This window comes from Felis catus, chromosome D3 (assembly GCF_018350175.1).
Source record: "Felis catus isolate Fca126 chromosome D3, F.catus_Fca126_mat1.0, whole genome shotgun sequence".
In the NCBI taxonomy this organism is placed as follows: Eukaryota; Metazoa; Chordata; class Mammalia; order Carnivora; family Felidae; genus Felis; species Felis catus.
In genome coordinates, this window is record NC_058379.1 from 80,243,059 (window position 1) to 80,264,719 (window position 21,661).

Genomic DNA, 21,661 nt, shown 5'->3' on the forward strand with positions numbered 1-21,661 from the left:
ATTCAATGATAAGAAAAGACAAACAACCAAATTCAAAAATTGGCAAAGGACTGGCACAGACATTTCTCCAAAGAAGATATGTAAGTGACCAACAAGCACATGAAAAGATGCTCCACGTTGTTAGTCATTAGGAAAATGCAAACGAAAACCACAGCGAAATACCACTTCACATCCATGAGGATGGCTTCGATCAGGAAGAAAGTTAACAGAAAATAACAGGTGTTGGCAAGGACGTGTAGAAATTGGAACCCTCCTACATTGCTGGTGGGAATGTAAAATGGTGCAGCCACTGTGGAAAACAATTTGGTGGTTCCTGGAAAAGTTAAACAGAATTACCATATGATCCAGGATCCTAGGTATATACCCAAAATACCTGAAAACAGGTATTCAAACAGAAATCTGCACACAAATGTTCATTACAGTACTATTCACAATATCCAAACAGTGGAAACAACCCACATGTCTGTGGATGGCTGTATGAACAAAATGTGGCGTATTGATACAATGGAACATAGTTAGTCCAGAATTCTCCAATGCTACCTGCTACATTCTGCAATGTGAATGAACCTCAAAAACATTATGCTAAGTGAAAGGAGCCAGACACAAAAGGGCACATAATATATGCTTTCATTTAAAAATTGTTTTTTGTTTTGTTTTGTTTTGTTTAATTTTTAAAAAAAAATTTTTTTTCAACGTTTATTTATTTTTGGGACAGAGAGAGACAGAGTATGAACGGGGGAGGGGCAGAGAGAGAGGGAGACACAGAATCGGAAGCAGGCTCCAGGCTCCGAGCCGTCAGCCCAGAGCCTGACGCGGGGCTCGAACTCACGGACCGTGAGATCGTGACCTGGCTGAAGTCGGACGCTTAACCGACTGCGCCACCCAGGCGCCCCTAAAAATTGTTTTTTTAACGTTTACTTATTTTTGAGACAGAGAGAGACAGAGCATGAACGGGGGAGGGTCAGAGAGAGAGGGAGACACGGAATCCGAAGCAGGCTCCAGGCTCTGAGCGGTCAGCACAGAGCCCGATGCAGGGCTCGAACTCATGGACCACGAGATCATGACCTGAGCCGAAGTCGGGCGCTTAACCGACTGAGCCACCCAGGCGCCCCTATGCTTTCATTTATATGATATGTCCAGGATAGGTAAGTCCAAGATAGGTAAATTGATAGACATAGGAAGCAAATGGGGATGGGGGGGCAGGAAATAGGGAGTGACTGGTTAATGGATACAGGGCTTCCTTTTGAGGTGATGGAAGTGTTTTGGAACTAGACAGAAATGATGGCTGCACAACGTGGTGAGTGTACCAAATGCCTTTGAACTCTATACTTTAAAATGATTGTTTTTATGTTATGTGAATTTTACCTCAACAAAATACAGGGGGAAAAATGACAACAACCAGGCCCTTGCCCCTTTCCCAGATACCTCCATGGAGCTGCCTCTGTGGGAATGAAGTCCAGTCCCCAGAAACCTTCAGATTTATCTTTCAGGTGCTGAGCCAATCCTCAGGGGGCAGGAAACACAATGCAGCCTTGTCTTAACATTCCCTGGGGCACAGGAAAAAGTCACACAGGCCCGGACAGTTCCTGATCTTCCTGTATTTCCCTCTTCTTCTTCCCCCAGCCCTCTGCAAAGCAAGTCTTGGATATTGTACCAGGACTGGCTACATAATTTGTGGACTCCAAGGCAAAGTGAAATTGTTAAGATTATTAAGAATTTCAACGTTTTTATTTATTTTTGGGACAGAGAGAGACAGAGCATGAACGGGGGAGGGGCAGAGAGAGAGGGAGACACAGAATCGGAAACAGGCTCCCGGCTCTGAGCCATCAGCCCAGAGCCCGACGCGGGGCTCGAACTCACGGACCGTGAGATCGTGACCTGGCTGAAGTCGGACGCTTAACCGATTGCGCCACCCAGGCGCCCCAAGATTATTAAGAATTTCAAGGTGGCAATAGAGCATTTAGACAAGCGTAGGGCTCTTCTCTTCTGAACACTGTGCTGTCTGCACAGCTCGCCTACCCTGGTGGTCCCCATCCCTGTCAACTGTGCCTGGCTCCATTGTCACTTTCTAGCACCATGGACTCTCTCTCTCTGGCAACGATGATTGCTTGTATGCTGTCGGAGCTGCCTCGACCACTCAGCTGTCCCCACAGAGCTGTCTTCTGAAGCCAGATGTGTTTAATGTCCTTTCCACCTTTCTTCTCTCACCCCACCCCTCACAATGCTTGGGACCCAGTTTGCTTGAGCCCTCAGGGAGCCATGCAGAAACTCTGGCTGCCAAGAGAGCTCACTGTCCTGACAGGAGGGATGTGGCCCTGAATGTCAGGTAATGGGAGGAGGCGTGGCCAGACTGAGGCCCTGTACCGGTGGAGCGGGTCAGGCCTGAGGATCCCAGAGGCTCCCTCCAGCCCTGAGATTCTATTTAATCTAGGCTGATGTGTGCTGTTACACCTATTTTCACAGATGAGTCAACTGAGACTCAGAGAGGTTAAGCAACTTCTGCACGTTCACATAGCTGGTTATCTGCTTCATTTTGTGTTCAAGTGTAACCTAGGATGATTTGAGACATTTGTTTCTTTTACTTTTGGTGATACTGACCGATATCTGGTTACCTGCTACGACTCTGTTAAGATCAGGACTTTTTTTTTTTAATAGCTTTGCTGGCCAGGTTTCAGTTTCGTTTCATTTTCTATCACTTCAGTTTCAGTTCTGTTTCTCAGGATACTCTCTTTCCCTTTTCAGTGGTAGTATCTGATCCTGTTATGACTATTTCTTTGTGATTCCTTTCTGATTAAAATACACCAATTATTCTAAGGCAGATATTCCTAAACAGGAAGTTTAAACAGATTTAAAACTTAGTAACAGGCAGATTTCGTGTAGCGTTAAGCAAAATGTATCTGCTTTGTTAGTATCATAATTTTGCCCAATAGCTGTCTCAGCGTGTATGTACCCATGGCCGGACTTGCCTTGTGTGTGCAGTCCTTGATGTGAAAAGACCACCGACCAGTCTCTGACACACTGATCAGCCAAATGTAATGAGCCATATCTGGTACTTCTGCCTTTCAGGAGAAAGGACTGCAAACTCTCTGGCTGAGCTGGTATCCCAGCCATAAAGTAGAGGAAAGTACGCTGAATCTCTTCTTCACAGCTTATTCTCAACTCTAGGGAAATCTGAACAGTCCAGGGACTCTGTGGGCAGTATGACCGGAAAGTTTGAGGAAGGGAGTCAAAATAATGACCGAGGGGTTAGATCACTCTTCAGTCTTGACAACACTGAGAAAGAGAGAGAAAAGACTGAACTTCTATTTAGATAATCACGTATTCTTTGGACACTGAATCACCAAGATAATTTGAATTCTAAAAAATGTCTGCTTGAAACTTAAGTCCTTGATGCCCCCATATTTGAAATTATATTGTTTTCCATTCCAAAATGAATATTTGCTCGATTTTGACAATTTGGAAAAAGAAAAGTACAAAGAGAAAGAAAACATTCTAAATGCAATTTTGCCATAAAAATGTAACTCCTGTTAGCATTTTAGTATACTCTCCTCCATTTCTGTTTTCTACTCATATTTTTGCATATTTTTTGCTGTATGTAAACTTTTATTTCTTTTTTTTTTTTAATTTTTTTTAAACGTTTATTTATTTTTGAGACAGAGAGAGACAGAGCATGAACAGGGGAGGGGCAGAGAGAGAGGGAGACACAGAATCTGAAACAGGCTCCAGGCTCTGAGCGGTCAGCACAGAGCCCGACGCGGGGCTCGAACTCACGGACTGTGAGATCATGACCTGAGCCGAAGTCGGACGCTTAACCGACCAAGCCACCCAGGCGCCCCTGTAAACTTTTATTTCTGATGTTTTTTACTCAACAGTATATTAAAGCATTTCCTCGTGTTGATGCACATTTTACCAACTACATTTTTAATGATTACACAATATTGTCTCATGTGTGTATGATGTATTTGCCCATTCACTTACTTTGGGATATTAATGTTGAAGATTATCCTATTATGCAGATGTTTGCATATAAAGTCTTTTTCTTTCTTTTTCTGATTTACGATTATTTCCTTAGGATACATTCCCAGAAATAAGTATATTAAAAGGTACAAAAAATTGTAAAGATTATTGATACGTGTTAAGTTGCTTTACAGAATGGTTGTAGCCCTCTACAGTAGCCTATTTAATGTAAGTATTATTGGTAAAATCATCTCTTTAAACTTATGTGAAGCAAATATTCCATTAATGCAGCTTGCTACACGTTGAATTTATATAAAAATGCCCTCTATTTTGCCTATGCCTCTGAAAGGGTTTTAGCAGTTTACTAATGTGACTATATTTGAATTTAAAAATCAGGCTTTAATCAGTTTACTTATTCGACACAGAGTCATAAAAAGAAGTGTAACATATGGTCCGTGTCCCATCAGATAGACAAGAATGATACATAGACGTACTCGGGGAGAAAAGAGGGTCGCTGAGCTGGGTGGGGGGGTGGGTGGCAGTTCAGAGGGAAATGAAGCTCAGGGAGCAAGATGGGTGGAGAAGACAGGTTAGTTCCTCTCCTCTGAGAGTGCTAGAACCTGACTCTGCAGCATGGTAAGACTTACAGACAGACAGACAGACAGACAGGGGGACAAGGGCCTTCTTGACTAGGAAAACAGGATTCACAAAAGACGGTTCATCATAAACATTAGAAAATGAGGAGACCGTAGGCTAAAATTTGCAAGTGATGTAGACTATATTTGAACACTAAATTCTGATGTTCCACTTCCTGATTTTTATTCAAAGAAGTCAGCCTGCAGAAGCTCATATAATTTTAGAGCTCAAAGAGATTGTAGCAATCACTCAGCCCAATACCTCCCAGATCCTATATTTTTGCAAAGGAGGAAGGGAACATTGGTGAGGGATTACAAGCTTTATGTCCTAATTTCCAGGACAGTGGTTTTTTTACGGGGCCCTATACTCTCAGGCACACCATTTGGGAATCTGACACAGGCCAGGATTATTTAATGCTATACATGGTGTTATGTGGTTACACACACACACACACACACACACACACACACACACCACTATTCTTACAGAGCCTGGGAAAATAATGCAGAAGTGGGGAGTCAGGTAGGAGTCATTATGTAGATGTGACAGAGTGACTGACTTTTGAATAGCTTCAAAATTTCTTTCCATACCTGTAATGGGATATTTTGAATTGAATGATTAAATGAATGATATAACTATTGGAACTATTTGTGTCTCGCATACTTAAATATTTGTAAAGAAAGTCTACAAATGTAATCGTCATATAAATTAAACTTCTTCTCTATCCCTTACTAAATAGAAGCCACCCTACTAAATTTTATAAGGAATGCTATAAACAATAAGGTGGAGGATGTAGTCTAAGGAACTCACAATTTAACTGAGGAAATAAGACACAGAAATATATATATACAAGTGTAAAATTATTTGATACACCTTTTATATAACTTCTATTACCTAATCAATGTCTCACGAAGAGTGAACACTCAATACATATTTGCTGAAGGAAGGAAGGAAGGAAGGAAGGGAGGAAGGAGAAAAAGACCATTTCCAGGCAGGATTTTCCATAGAAGAGTTCCTGAAAGATGAGATGTGAGCCCAGTCCTCGAGGATGGTTGAGATTTGGAAGAATGAGGAGAAGATAAGGAATATTCCAGACAAGAAATAAAGCATGAACCTAACGTGCCTATTCACGGCAAATTAGATAAACATGTTCTCTGATTGCTAAAAGTTAACTTTCCAAAATAGATAAATGCAGTATAACCAGACATGTGAGCATACACATAGTTGAAAATTAACAGTATACCTCTCCAAGAGGTAATTTGGGGGCAAGAGAAAAAATCATTCTATGAGATAGCATTGAAAAATAAACTATTTGTTCTCCAAAAAAATAAACACACCTAAAACAAAAACCACACCCTAAAAACTTGTCCTCAATTAGATTGCTATAAACTAGAACAAGTAGGAGTGGAAAATATACCATCTCCTGAAATGTCAAAGAGATATTAATGATTAGTGATCACACAGTTGCAAGATACTGTTGGACGCTGATTTTCTCCTGATGTAAAAGGTATATAAGTTCAGTTCTGTGTCATTGCATGGGGACAAAGGTGTTACAAGTACACATGGATCACTCACACTGCATATGATACCTTTGCCCCGTGCCTTTTATACAGTGAAAGAATTATGGCTATTATTCTAAGCTCTAGTCCCTAACATGTAAAGGCTTTCTTTCCTCCTTCAAGAATTTTAAACTTAAGAAAAGGCATGTGCTATTCACAGATGCATAACATACGTAAAGAGTTTTTGTTATAATTTTCTTTCTTCATTAACAGAATTTGTGTTTTTTAAATGAAAAGGGGCTTAATGGTTATTTAATCTAAATCCTGAACATTGCTTGTAGATACATACAGTTATACAGTAATACACAAGGATGGGAGATGGGGGTGTGTTTACATACATGCCTTAGAAATGGTAAATGAACCTATATCTTACGAGGTAAATGAACTTGTATATAAATCTAAACAGCAGTAAATGAACCTATACATAACAAGGTTTCTATATTTTGCATGAAGCGGAAACAACATGAACTAGAGCAGACTGGGGAAAGTTAAGAATGTATACTGCGTCCCTATAGAAACCACTAGGGAGGAGGATTACCAGAATGACTGAGGGAGAAGCATGCCAAATCCTTTTCTCCAAAGCAGTGATAAAGTTGGACAAAACTATCACAAACAACCATTTTGGTACTCTGTAAATTGACCAAAGTCACACAACAAATTGAGAAGAATTTATTGGTGATAAATTCTTAAACTTCAGTAAGATCGGTGGAATCTGTGGCATTTTAGCCTGGGGCTTTTCCTTTCCATCCCTTCCCCCAGCTCCATAGTGACATGGTTCTACTCAGGCAGAGTAGGTGATGAGAGGGAGCTGTCAGAAGGGGCTGAGATCAGCAACATAAAATAAAAAACCATGATACATTATGACCAAGTGGGACTTATCCCAGGAATGCAAGGTTGGCTCAACAGCTAAATATCATTTAATACACGATATAGTGGAATAGAATATAAAAACCACATGATCACCTTAATCAATCCAGAAAAATCATAGGACAAAATCTAATACCTATTTATGATAAAAACCTTCAGCAAACTAAGAACAGAAAGGAACTTCCACAATCTAATAAAGGGCATTTACGAAAAATGTACAACTAACATTATGCTCAGAAGTGAAAGATTGAAATTTTTTCCCCCACTAAGATGGGGACTCAGGTAAGGATATCCACTCTTAGTTCTTCCATTTCAACATCGCACTAGAAATTCTAGCCAGTGCAAACAGAGAATTTAAAAAAGCACACTAATCAGAAAGGAAAAAGGGAAACGTCTTTATTCATAGACTCATGATCCTATTTATAGAACATCTTAAAGAATGCACATACTACTAAAATGAACAAGTCAGCAAGGTGTGGAGTACAAGACCAACATACAAAAATGAGTTGTATTTCTATATACAAGCAATGAACAATCCCAAAATTAGGAGATCAGTATAATCTTAAGATAAAAATGTAGTACTCCCAAACCACAGCTTATAATACATATACTCCGTACAAATATACACACATATATACATGCACACACACATATAATCACAGGAAAATATTGGAAATGAAATGTGTAGTAGTTACCTGTAGGCAGCTGAGTTTGGGCTAATTTAAAAATGTTAATACTAACTGAATTTTTTAATCAGATTTTTAATAGTGAACATCTGTGGCTTCTATAGTGAGGAAATAAGTGGCAAATGTTATTTTAAATTGGTCCTTGAATTGAAAGGATGGTATAGTATTTGGAAATGTAGCTTTGGGTGGCCACCTACAGTTTGAATCATGCCTCAGTCATTTTCTAGCATGAAACCTTGGAAAATGGCTTAACTCTCAGTCTCGGTGTCCTCATCTATAAAATGACATTTATCAGAAGAATGTTATGAAGATTAACAGCAACTATATGTAAAGTGATCAGTTCGACAGCACACAACTCAATACTCAATAAATGGTCTTTATTGCTGTTGCTGTTGCTTAGAAAGACTTATGCTTTGCTGTGGAAAAATGATTCTTTTCTCCTGGCTGTTATTTCTTTGCTCTTTTTCCAATCATTAGAATCATTAGAATAGGGAACACGCTGACCAATAAGGATGAGGTGGAGTTGGAGATAATCACGGCAACTCTGCATTATTAGAGTAGCTCTGCGTGTGAGTCATTCGGTTGCTACGTGACATCGGCTCTTGAGGTCACTGCTTAAGTCTGTAGGCAGGATGTGTAGAAAAAGAGGAGTCGTAAGGTGAGCTGGTGCCATTGCCAGAGCTGTCCCAAATGGGAGCAGAAGCTACGAGGAATCCCCAGCATGGCTTCTCTCCTTGCCATTGGATAGTTAATGCTTGTGAGACCTGGCAGTTAGAGGGCGAGGTGTGGGAGGAGGAAGGGAGAGGGATTTTGAGAACTCATAGTGTGTATATGAGGTTTAGTTTAGCACCAGGCCATCGTCTCCTCCATATGGCTGACTGCTTGAGTCACCAGTTGAAGCCCAAGACTCCTCAGAGGTTAGAAGTCAGGAAAGGACAAGTTAGTCGAATTTCTTTGATCGTTTCCAACTCTTCTGGCATGGCAGCCAAAGCCTTCTGATAGAATGGAAATGGTTCTGTAGGTCATCCAAATTTCAACAGCCAACGATGACATATGCCATGAGTTTGCCAATCTTACCCAAGCACAGCTAAATCTGAAAAACAGTAGACCTGCGTGGATAAAATCTTTATCTATGCAGATAAAATCTTCATGTCTGGACTTAGCTTACATTTCTGTGAAATAAAACTCTTCTCGTGCCTTTTTAAAAAGTGACATGTTTAAGAATTATGAAGAAAAAAACCTTTAAAACCTTAAAGCTGTAAATGTTGATGGAACATTTTAAATACAAATATTGAATGCAAGAAAAAAAAACTTTTTTTGAGAGAGACACAGAGCGCGAGTTGGGGAGGGGCAGAGAGAGAGGGAGACACAAAATCTGAAACGGGCTCCAGGCTCTGAGCTGTCAGCACAGAGCCCGACACGGGGCTTGAACCCATGAACTGCGAGATCGTGATCTGAGCCGAAGTCAGATGCTCAACCGACTGAGCCACCCAGGTGCCCCATGAAAAATAAATTTTGACTTGATGTTGAAGAGGAACGTAAGGAATTTTAAAAAATATTTCAAGTACAGTCAGTCTACAAAACTAGTGTTCTGATGCGTAGATGTGCTCTGGGATAAATGTGGCAAGAGTGTTGTTTAATTTAGGTTATATTTGCTTAACTTGTATCCACATAGTTCCATCAAACCTAGTTGAAAAGGTGAAAAATAAAACAAATACTTTTTCCTACATCACAAACAAATTGGGCGTTTTTTAACTGAATATTTATTTTGAGAGGGAGAGAGAGAGTATACACGTGCTTGTGGGGGAAAGTTAGAGGGAGAGAGAATTCCAAGCAGGGTCTACACTGTCAGTGCGGGGCCCCACATGCGGGGCTCCACCTCTCAGATTGTGAGATCATGACCTGAGCCAAACTCAACAGTCAGACGCTTAACCGACTGAGCCACCCCAGTGCCCTCCCATTTTTTTAAGTTTATTCATTTTGAGAGAGTAGTTTTTTAATGAACTAAAAAAAATTCACCACTTATTTATATATATGTTAGATGTACGACTTAAACATATTTTTAAATTAATTAAATCTTAGCATCAGTTTACAGGGTTTAAGTAAGTCTTTAGTATTTAGTATTTCCCTCTCTACATAAACATTTGTAACCAGTCCTCTAAAGTTGCTAAGTAACATTTAAAGTTTTATAGTTTTTAAAAATTCTTCCAAATAATTTTTTTCCAAGAAAAAAATAGTACTCTTTAAATGGTAGTATTTGGATCTAAATATGTATAAATTAAAATTATACCAAACAAGAACAGCAGACCATTCAAGGTACCACATATAAGCCACGATCTAAGAAAGTGATCGCATTTACACAGAATTGACAAGATTCAGGGGGAGTGACACCTCTAAAGAAATTTAAAAGGGACGAGTAAGCCGGATGTTAATGAGTTTATTTCAATGTGGAATATCCCTTTCTTTGAGAGTAGATTATATATTTCCATTCACTAGGATTTCTTCTTTCCCAGCATTAAGTCAATGGGAAACTGAATCGCTAATCAAAAGGTTGTTGGGTTCTGCATCAGAATCCAGGGTGAAAATTGCATGGTCTTAGAGACTTTTCATGAGAGTGAGGGAAAAGCCCAAAGCACTAGTCTTGTCATTCTGGGTACGGAAAAGCATCCACCAGATGCAATGACCGTTTACATTGAGAAGTCCTGCATTAACCTTGACAAACGCATTGACTCTCCATTTTCCCTATTTAGATTACAAGCAATCTCCTTAAATCGCTTTTGATAGAAAGCAGATAATACAAAATTAAGGTAATTTCCTTATGCTCCGCACGGAACACCATCCTCCGGGTACTTCACCGTGCCTTTTGTAGTTTGGTTCCAGAGGATTATTTTGTACCCTTCTTTAGAAATGTTTCTGTCTGAGGATGACCTTGCTTGCCTTTGGCTGGGCCCCAGGTTTCCTTCAGAACACATTGACAAACTGACTCTTGGGACACCTTCTGACTTTGCAAGCCATTACAGGTTGATCCTAACCAGCTTCACTCTTTAATTTTTTGGAAGGCCAATATATTGAGGTAACAAGTGCAGAAAACCAGTTCTCCACTAGGCTTCTATGTTTCTTGCACAAGTCTTATTATTCTATTTTATATACAGTTTTAAAGATGACTCTGGTTAGCATTTTGTCCCATTTATAAAATCAATTAATGAAAGTTTTGTGTTAAACTGCACTCATAAATGTAATATATTGTCTTTTACCTTTCACTCGTCCTGTGGATGAGGATTTGTAATCTCCCTGTTTCCCACTTTATTTTGAAAAGAAAATCACGCCTGCAGAAAGGTGAAGTTCAATATTCACCCATATACCCTTTAGATTTGGCTGTTGTCACTGCTTTGCCACATTTGCTTTGTTTCTCTATAATTTTTAAATAAAAAATAAGTTGTAGATATCATAACATTTAAACCTTCAGTGCTTGAGCAAATATCAGCCAAAAACAAGGGCAGTTTTTTATACAACCACAAGGTCATTATGTCACCCAAGAAAGTTAGCATTGATAAAGTAACCATGTCTAATTAGAAGTCCCTATTCAAACTTACCGAATTATCCCCAATATGTCTTTTTAGAGTCTTTTTTTTTTTTTAAGTCCAGGATCCAATCACAGATCATTCACTGCATTTGCCTCGTTAGTTTTCTTTAGAACAATTCGCTTTCTTTCTGTATTTGCTTTCATGACATTGATTTTTTTTTAAGATTTTTGAAGATTTTAAGTTGTCTTATACGGTATCCCATAATCCAGATTTGCCTTATTTTGTCGTGATTAGATTCGGTGTAAACATTTTGGCAAGAATACCACAAACAGTATGTTCTTCCAATGATGTCCATGACATGAGGAGGAATATTAGATCGTCCCACTACTGGTAATGCTCATTGTGACATGTTAAGGTGGCGCCCATCAGATTTATCCACAAATAAGTACCTTTCCCCCTTTTCACTGAGGCATTATTTTGAGAGCACGTGAATGTTCCTTTTGCCAGCAACTTTGCACCCAGTGGTGAATCGACTATTACACATGGTGGTTGCAAAATGAGAGTTTCCTCACACTTTCCTTCCAAATTTTTTGGCTGGCATGCTTCTGTAGAGAAGACCTTTCCCTGGACCTTCGTCCACCGTTTTTCCTCTGAGAATCTCTATGGACTTGGATTCTTTTTTGATTCACTGGTACGTTATCCTTTGTGATACTCAAACTCTGCTGGATTTGCAGAGTAGGAGCCCCTTCATGTGCTAATTTGACAGAGTTTATGGGCTTGGGTGTCCTTTCGACATATCGCAATAGGTCGGGATTTCTAAACCAACTGGCAAGAAGTGTGGGCTACTCTGATTCGGTTACTGATCAAGATCTATCTATGCAGCTGGCAAAGGTATCACTCAAACCACATAGGATCTTTGGAAGAAGGCTGGATGCTTGAAAAAAAATTCGGCTTCTTTTCTGAATGCAAAAAGATAAGACACAGTGGGTTTAAGCTGGGTTCACAAAGAGCCCACCAATAATTTGATGTAACCATATTTAAAGAAGTATACGAATTCAGCAAATCCCATTCCAGAGAACACTACTGGGGCAGTTGTTATTTTCCTATCTAGCAAGCCAAACTTCCGAAACTTCAAATCTAGTGTCCATGGGTCCCTGGAAGGCAGTATTATCAGGGCGCCTGGGTGGCTCAGTCAGTTAAGTGGCTGACTTCACCTCAGGTCATGATCTTATGATTCATGAGTTTGAGCCCCACGTCGGGCTCTGTCCTGACAGCTCAGAGCCTGGAGCCTGCTTCAGATTCTGTGCCTCCTTCTCTCTGCCCCTCCCCAGCTCACACGGTCTCTCTCAAAACTGAATGTTTAAAAAAAATTAAAAAAAAAAAAGGCAGCAGTATTGTCTTTTTTGGGTAGACAGGCTTTACAGTTGGGCAAAAAGTCTATTTGCAGATATCTCATAGAACCAGGCAAGTACCAGTTCCTGAATTTTTCTTTTTTTTAAATGTTTATTTATTTTTGATATATATAGAGAGACAGAGTGTGAGAGGGGAGGGGCAGAGAGAGAGATGAGGAATCTGAAGCAAGTTCCAGGCTCTGAGCTGTCAGCACAGGAACCAAAAGATCATGACCTGAGCCCAAGTCGGACACTCAACCAACTTAGCCACCCAGGCACCCCTGGTTCCTGAATTTCTAGCATGAGCCAGTAGCCTGAAGATTTTCCAAATCAATCCACTTTAATTTTTTATGTTTATTATTTTTTTTTAATTTTTTTTAACGTTTATTTATTTTTGAGACAGAGAGAGACAGAATATGAATGGGGGAGGGTAAGAGAGAGGGAGACACAGAACCTGAAACAGGCTCCAGGCTCTGAGCTGTCAGCACAGAGCCCAACGCGGGGCTTGAACTCACAGACCGCGAGATCATGACCTGAGCCGAAGTCGGACGCTTAACCGACTGAGCCACTCAGGCGCCCCTATGTTTATTATTTTTTAAGAGAGACAGAGAGAGAGAGAGGGGGGGGGGGGGGGGAGAGAGAGAGAGAGAGAGAGAGAGAGAGAGAGACAGAATCTGAATGAAACAGGCTCCAGGCTCTGAGCTGTCAGCACAGAGCCCAATGCAGGGCTTGAGCAAGATCATGACCTCAGCCGAAGTCAGACACTTAACCGACTGAGCCACCCAGGTGCCCCCTAATCAATCTACTTTAGAATCAAGTTTATTTCCAGACAGGCTTCAAAGATTGGTGGATTCTCAGGGCGTCTGGGTGGCTCAGTCGGTTAAGCATCTGACTTCTGCTCAGGTCATGATCTCACAGTGTGTGAGTTCGAGCCCCCTGTGGGGTTCTGTGCTGACAGCTCAGAGCCTGCAGCCTGCTTCGGATTCTGTGTCTCCCTCTCTCTCTGCCATCCCCCGCTCGTGCTGTCTCTCAAAAAAATAGATAAACATAACAAAAAATAAAAAACAAAGGTTGGTGGATTCCAGGGCTTCTCCAAAAGTTTCAATGTACAAGTGGGAGAACTTGGGCCACCTGGTAAATCTAAGTTCCTAAGAATCTTCCTGACAAATGAAGCCACAACTCTAGGGAGACTCTGAATTTATCCAAACACTAATCTTCCAGAAAAGGTGCCATACACCCATGTTGGGCATGGATTCCTAGCTTACCAATGAGAATACTGTCATAGCATCAATACTGAGGATTTCTACGTCAAACATGTCTTATAGCATGCTTTTGTAAACCTTACCAAGACATATCTTTTTAATTTTAAATATACAATTTTTTCCTTAAGTTATAGATCAATGAATAATTCATCTGTGTTGTTTCCAAGAACTTAACAGCTTTTTAACTGTAGTCTTTAAAGATATTATTTAATAACTCTTAAATGTATGATATAACTAAACAAAAATATGAACTAAACAAAAATTTATTTTTGAGGTACCTTAAATCCTTGACAATTTAAGTGATCGAAGGTATAGACTGTAAGAATAATGGCTTTGGACATACATATTGCTTCCTTAGAATCTATGTTTTCCTTGCTTCTTTCCAACAGACCTGGATTTTTTCGGGGGTGGGGGACCGACATTGTTCTGACAAAGCTGACTCCACTTCTGTGGCTCCATTGAATAATCAGTAATGGGCATGTAACCTAAGCCAATTCATGTAGAATGAGTTTTAGTACTAGTCTGGCAATGTTGGAACACAAATGTTTTCTTTTCCCTTCTAGATATGAACAAAGAAAGATTCAGGTAACCCCAGAAGTAGCTGGCAGTTAGTTTTGGTTCCTGGTGCATTATTGTTTGCTTACTCGGCAAACATTCATTAACAGCAACTGTGTTCCAGATGGCAAAATATAAAATTGAATAAGACTGATGTTAAGATACTTCTGTTCTAATGGAGGAAACAGATGTAGTGGGAGAGGGAGCAAGTAAGTCAACACTCACAAACACTGAAAGAACAAATCCTTGGTATGGATGAGATTACTAGTTTCATCTGAGCTAGAAGTAGCTGTCTTTGGGCATCCTTCTTATAGAGTAGGTATCATTATTAGTGTGCTCTGAACCATTCAATTAACTGTGCTTTTACTGAAATTTCTTACAGTAACCCGATTGCAAAAGGGAGGGTTGCAAAGCCTCTGCTCAATCCTCTATCAATGGCTAGTATCTTAATCCAAAGTAGAATCATAACTTGAAACCAGTTTTCTGGTTACATATAAGTATTTAGGCAGTCATGTCAATAATATCATCTTTCATTGCTAAGAAGCAAATAAACACAGTGAATGTGCATTAAATAGTACATTGAATATGCCTTAAATATCATCTAGAGACAAGAGACAATAGCACTACTTTGTGTCCTTAAAGATGTCTTTTATGGCGCATATTCCTCTGTGAACAACTTCGATACAAACATACTCCCACCGTTACCACAGTACCAATATCTGTCCTATCTGAATAATTATCCAGGAATTATGTAAAATACGAGAGAATCTAGATCAGGAGTTCTCAGTAGGTAGGCCTGGTGGGAGGAATACCTTCCTAGGGCGTCTTATTAGAATCATCTGGGTAGTTTTCCCAATGAAACATGCCTACATCTCATCCCGGGATTTCCATCTGGGCTGCTCCCAGAAAAGCATGCAGTACATTCTTCTTACCCAGAGAATGTGTCCTCTCTTTCACATACAAAAGTTGGAAAAAAGTTGAGGCCTGGTCTAGTGAGTTACAGTATGGAAAGAGGGCTCTGAAACAACGCACTGGGGGGTAAATGGCAAATTGTGCACCTGATGGATGATGATAACCAGAATATTAAATCATTTTATACATGTCATATATATTCAAAAGCTGGGATCACTGAATTTTCTAATATTGGCCAAAGATAGAAGGACAAAGGTCAACATTATTATTTTTACAAATCTCAATTCTAATATAAAATTTATGGGTCAAGTATTGTTGAGAGTTCCTACCAAATGGCTTCCTGTTGCCAAGGAAAATGTAAAGACCTTTTGCCTGAGTTACTTGGAAAAATGCCTCCCAAGGTTAAGTATTACCTTACTACACACGATATCCCAATCTGGACAGGTGACTCAATACAGACCTGTATCCAGCCAGACTAAGAAGATTATTGGTTGCCTAAGGTATTTCACCCTGAGCTTTAGAAATGTGGGAGTAGGGGTGCCTGGGTGGCTCAGTCGGTTGAGCGGCCGACTTCGGCTCAGGTCATGATCTTGCGGTCCGTGAGTTCGAGCCCCACGTCGGGCTCTGTGCTGACAGCTCAGAGCCTGGAGCCTGTTTCGGATTCTGTGTCTCCCTCTCGCTGACCCTCCCCCGTTCATGCTCTGTCTCTCTCTGTCTCAAAAATAAATAAAACGTTAAAAAAATTAAAAAAAAAAAAAGAAATGTGGGAGTAGATGAGATAGAGTAGAAGATTCCACGGAAGTTGAAGCTGACAGACAGCAAAAGGGAGCAAGGATTGTTAATTAACAGTCCTTAACAAAGTTTTCTCCTGATTGTAATGATTTCTAGGTAACACGCAAAGAATGTAAAGAATTAGTAAATTACCTGGAAGAATGGCTCTCATATACTTTGTCAATCTTTTTTTTTTTTTTAATTTTTTTAACGTTTATTTATTTTTGGGACAGAGAGAGACAGAGCATGAACGGGGGAGGGGCAGAGAGAGAGAGGGAGACACAGAATCGGAAGCAGGCTCCAGGCTCCGAGCCATCAGCCCAGAGCCCGACGCGGGGCTCGAACTCACCGACCGCTAGATCGTTACCTGAGCTGAAGTCGGACGCTTAACCGACTGAGCCACCCAGGCGCCCCTACTTTGTCAATCTTAAATGTGTTGAAAATAATTCCTTCTCCCTGCTTTATTGCTGAAACTGATTTTAGGCTTCAGTTCAGCCTTTTACTGAATTATAAATTAGCTTCTTAGGGCATAAACGTGAGATAAAGGGCTCAGCGAAGGCTCTCCCACAGATGCCCCAATATCTCAGAGTTACGGTGTCATTTCTGTTTTTTACATACTCCTACTATACAGCTGTAGTAAGACTTAAAAAGGATTTAAAAGTAATCCCACCTTTTCAAATTAACCTTCAAAAAATCCAGATAGGTACTAAAAATTGGGGCTATATTAAAAAAAAAAAAGCCACAATGTGAGAAAGACATTTTGAAGGTACTCAAACCTTTAAAATATAAAAAAACTAAACAAAAATAAATAAAGTTGAGAGCCTGTCAAGGTGGTATCTTATTAAGTTCGAATCACAGGGAATTTACACGGGCACAAGGATCCAAAATGTTGGCGTCAGGCACAGAAACGTTATTTAGCAAGTAAACCGATCCCCAGAAGATGGAGGCGCGGGCGGAGAGGGACTTTTGCTAAACTGTCGTGGAAATTATTTCCCCAAAGCGTTACAGATCAGAGGTAACCGTTAGGCCAGGGGAGTCCACATCAGCACGCCCCCCACTCCGCCCAGAGGCCGCGGAACTCCTCGGGTCGCGTAGCCTCCGCGCCCCCAGGGCCGCGCGTCCCCATCTCCGCACCTTGCAGCCGGCACACGCCGTGGGCGCTCGCTCAGCTTTGAGGCGTCCGGGCCCCCTAACCACAGCCACAATCCTGCCTCCCGAGCCAGTTCCCCGATCTGCAACTCAGAGAGTCAACACAACCGATCCTTGTGAAGTTGTGGTGGGAATTATGCCACTGCTGACTACCCGAAAGTCGGCCAGGCCGTGGAGACTGAAAGAGCTCGCCTTGGGTTAGCGCGCTCACTTCAGAAGAACCTCCACTCCTAGGACACGTTCAGTGCGGCGAACGGCGCTGGCCGAGGTGGGGCGGTGGCCCAGGCGAGGAGACAGAGCAGGGGAGTCAGTAGTCCAAAACAGGGCTAGGGCCCTCGGAAAACGTGAAATGACCCCCGTTAGTCCTCTCACGTGGACCTCGCAAGATACTCGCCGCGCTCGGCGCACCTAGCGATCCAGCCACCGCCCCACTGTCCCACCAACGTCCTACCCTAAGCTGGCAAAGACCAGATATTAGGACCGCGCGGAAGCCGCCGAGAGAGAGGGGCGGTCGCGTAGCAGTTGGGCGTGGCTTCTCGAAGAGGCAGCCCTTGGGGGCGGGGAGAACTACGCAACCGTCAACTCTGGCCTCTGATTGGCTGAGGTGCCTGCGCGGAGTCCGCAAGCGTCTCCGCCCGGCCCGGCCGCTCCTCCTCCTCTCCCAGCCGCTGGGTCCACACCGGCTCGCGAGGGAACCGCTCAGGCGCCGCCGCCCCAGCCCAGTGCGGACGACGGGAGAGAGGGAGGAGGAAGGAGAACACACTCGCTTGCTTGCTCCCACCCGCACTCGGGCTCCTAGAGCCGGCGCGGAGCCCAGGGGGAGGAGCCGCCGCGGGCACGCCCCGCCTCCGGCCCGGGAAGACGACGCCAGCGACCCCGCCGGCCGGCCACCGCCCCCCTCGCCGGCCGAGACCCGCCCCCGGCCCCGGCCCCGGCCCCGGCCCTCCCCCGGCGGCATGGAGGGGCCCCGCTCTTGACGGCAGCGCCGCCGCCTCGGCCCCCGCCCCCCCCTCCCGGCCCCGCCCGCCTGCCCGCCCCCGCTCGCATGTCCGCGCCGCCTTAGCCGAGGATGCTGAGGATGAAGCTGCCGCTGAAGCCGACGCACCCCGTGGAGCCGCCGCCCGAGGCGGAGGAGCCCGAGGCAGACGCACGGCCGGGCGCTAAGGCGCCGCCGCGCCGCCGCCGGGACTGCCGCCCCCCGCCGCCGCCTCCCGCGGGCCCGCCGCGGGGCCCCCCGCCGCCGCCGCCGCCGCCGCCGCCGCCGCCGCCGCCCCGGGGGCTCGGGCCGCCTGTTGCTGGCGGAGCAGCGGCGGGGGCGGGCATGCCGGGCGGCGGCGGCGGGCCCGCGGCGGCGCTGCGCGAGCAGGAGCGGGTGTACGAGTGGTTTGGGCTGGTGCTGGGCTCGGCGCAGCGCTTGGAGTTCATGTGCGGGCTGCTGGACCTGTGTAACCCGCTGGAGCTGCGCTTCCTCGGTTCGTGCCTGGAGGACCTGGCGCGCAAGGACTACCATTACCTGCGCGACTCGGAGGCTAAGGCCAACGGCCTCTCGGACCCTGGGCCGCTGGCCGACTTCCGAGAGCCCGCCGTGCGCTCGCGCCTCATCGTCTACCTGGCGCTGCTGGGCTCGGAGAATCGTGAGGCCGCCGGTCGCCTGCACCGCCTCCTGCCCCAGGTGGACTCGGTGCTCAAGAGTCTGCGAGCGGTTCGGGGCGAGGGTTCGCGGGGCGGCGCGGAGGACGAGCCCGGCGAGCGCGGGGAGGACGGCGAAGGCGAGGAGGACGCAGAGAAGGACGGTTCCGGCCCGGAAGGCAGCGGCGCCGAGCCCCGGCCCGGCGGCGGGCTGGGCTTCAGGGCCCAGGAGGAACTGCTGCTGCTTTTCACCATGGCTTCGCTGCACCCGGCGTTCTCCTTCCACCAGCGGGTCACCCTGAGGGAGCACCTGGAGAGGCTCCGCACCGCGCTCCGCGGGGGGCCCGAGGACGCAGAGGTGGAGGTGGAGCCGTGCAACTTTGCCGGCCCCCGGGCCCAGGTAAGGCGCGCGAGCCTCCGTGCACCCGCGTTGCGGTCACCGCCCCGGCGGCCTCCCCGGCCTGGCTTTCGGATACCTCTTGGCCGAGCCTCAACCCGGCGCAGGTGGCTCGGAATACCCACCCCACGGCTCCCAGCCCGCCGTAACACTAACTAATCTTCGTTCTGCTGGGCGGTTCAGTTCCACTCTCCCACCCTTCCCCCCCCCCCCCCCCCCCCCCCGCCATGCACACTCAGGCACCCGCCATAACAGAATGCTCTAGAAGTCTCTTCCGTGCCGGAGTTGCCACGGGAAACATGGGGCTCTCAGCCTGGTCCCCCTCTCCGAGGCAAGGTCTCGGGACATTTTTGACTTGGAGCATCTCTCGCCCCAGGTGCTGGGAAAGGCAAAGCGCAAAGGAGACTATTAGCTGCAGTCTGGCCCCGGGCAGCGCCTTCTCTTTCTCGCCATCTGGCGCTCTGGTTACAGTTTAAAGCTCTGCCTTATCCCCTCGCAGAGGTGTTCTAAAGGTGCGCTCCCGGCGTGCTGCCCGTGTCTTCACCACAAAGGGGCTCTTTTCGCTCCGGCAATGCTGAGTTTAAAGGGGTCGTAGGGTCTTTTGGCTCCTGATTCTAACTTGATGTTCCCAGAAAAAACCCTAAGGTGGAGAGCAACGAATCGACTCAAACTGGATGGGTATTAGCGCAGGTTGTCTGGCTAAAAAAACAAACAAACAACAACAACAACAACAAAAACTGTCTTAGAGCTGGCTGCTCACGCCCTTTACCTCTGGCATAATTTATTTTCTATCAGGCTTCAGTCTTGCCTACATATTTGAAGCAGGGGTATTTGTCGGGCCTTTAGGCATAAATGTTGTTTTCTAAAAGTTGTTAAACACCAAAATGTAGTCGACAAGAACCCAGATGAATCACTTGTCTCAAACATAAACGAAGATGAAATTATGTAGAGCTGTAAAAGCATCTAATAATAATCTAGGCCCAATATGAAACCCTTGATCCTAACAACTTAATGGAGGGGAGGAGAGTAGGTTTCAGAGTAAAAACTGTGTGTGCAATAGAGTAAAAACTATGTACAATAACTTTATTTTTGTGGCACACAGTTACTTAAAAGGTAGTAGTTTGGTTGCCATCCTTTTCAACTTAGGTGATCTCTAGGAGGATCTACTGGAAAAGGGGATTTTTCCCTTTCCCTTCTTGAAAGTGAATTCAATTTATGTGTCTTATGTATCTTTCAGTACTCTGGAACTAAAACCGGACTTTGTAATTTTTCTAAGGGCTGTGTGGACTCCATATCCATCGAATCGAGGAATTCAGTAGCTAGAAGGGATTTGGTAATAATCTAGGCTGAGCCCCTCCTTTTTAAAATGAGGCTTCTATGAAGTGACTCACATTGTAGGATATATTTTATCCAACTCCAATGTAGTAATGCTACTACTCTATTTTCTTGGTGAACTTGAAATTTGGTCATGTAGTGTGTATTTACTAGTAATATGCAACTGTGTATACTGTTGGTAAAAGTCCTTTTCCACTCCTAGCCTACTCACTAAAATAATTCCAAAAAGTCATATAAGTCACTGTTAAATTTGGAGAAGAAAGCCTGAAATCAGAAGCAATACTTATGTCTTATTTTTAAAAATTTCTTATATATTGCTGAGATAATCTTAGATCGTAGATATAGTAAAAATGTCTCACAGTGGAACAGTTATATCATTCCATTCATATCATTCCCGCAAGGATAACCGATTTCTGATTTTAACTGCCAGGAGTCTGTTTTTCCTTTAAATTTTGCTTGTAATGAGAGGGTCTGAAGGCGACTAGAGAAGGGGAGAGATACGTGCAACCTAGAATAATGAGATTTTTATCTTGACTGCAGTGTGTGGCCTTTTCTGGCATCCGGTGAGTGCTGGGAGGAGTGGGCAAAGTGAGGTCGGGCACTCTGCCATTAATTTCAGGACATTATTTCTCAGGCAGTGCCCTGTGCTGGGACCATCAGTTGAAATGAGTGAATAAATCATAGGGGATACACGTACTACAGGTGACGCTGAAGGCTATTTTTAGACATCGGTGGCGTGGTGAACTTTTTTCTCGGTTAGCATAGGGTTACCGTAGCAAATCATTCACGTCTCATTAAATTGTTCTGAGCCCGCACTTTCCGCTTGTTAGCGTGGACTCCGTGGCCCTCATCTCGTCTGTGGCTTGTTCTGGCCTTGAAGACATTTCCGCGGATTTTGTTGCTCCCAAGCTGTCACTCTAAAGGCAGTTGATGGGGGTGGGTAGATTTGCATTTTCATTCGCTGCAGTCCAGACCAGCTGGTCCTCGGCCTTCCGCCGGCTGTCCGCGGCCGGCGGGAGAGGGCCCACCTC

At 44.1% G+C, this 21,661-nt stretch overlaps 1 protein-coding gene and 1 long non-coding RNA gene across 8 annotated transcripts in view; one reads left to right on the forward strand and one right to left on the reverse strand.

Annotated features, from left to right (window-relative positions):
* Positions 1–7,401: 7,401 nt before the first annotated feature.
* LOC109493496 lies at positions 7,402–18,195 on the reverse strand. Of its 2 annotated transcripts, none has more exons than XR_006587579.1 (3): positions 17,721–18,195; positions 11,299–12,188; positions 7,402–8,798 (listed from the first exon to the last, which is right to left on the reverse strand). It is a non-coding gene; the product is annotated as an uncharacterized LOC109493496 (long non-coding RNA). The 2 variants fall into 2 exon arrangements; XR_002147784.2 differs by having other exon boundaries at positions 17,255–18,195.
* Positions 18,196–18,292: 97 nt separating this feature from the next.
* Positions 18,293–21,661, forward strand: part of ZCCHC2 (zinc finger CCHC-type containing 2) — a 64,797-nt gene continuing 61,428 nt past the window's right edge. For 2 of the 6 annotated variants that reach the window (XM_023242068.2, XM_045041066.1), the window contains exon 1: positions 18,295–19,298. In XM_023242068.2, coding sequence (XP_023097836.2) covers positions 18,339–19,298 — 960 coding nt within the window. In that variant the 5' untranslated portion in view covers positions 18,295–18,338. Of the gene's footprint in view, positions 19,299–21,661 lie in introns of all 6 variants that reach the window. The other 4 variants (XM_023242067.2, XR_002737379.2, XM_023242070.2 and 1 more) reach the window with 3 other exon arrangements.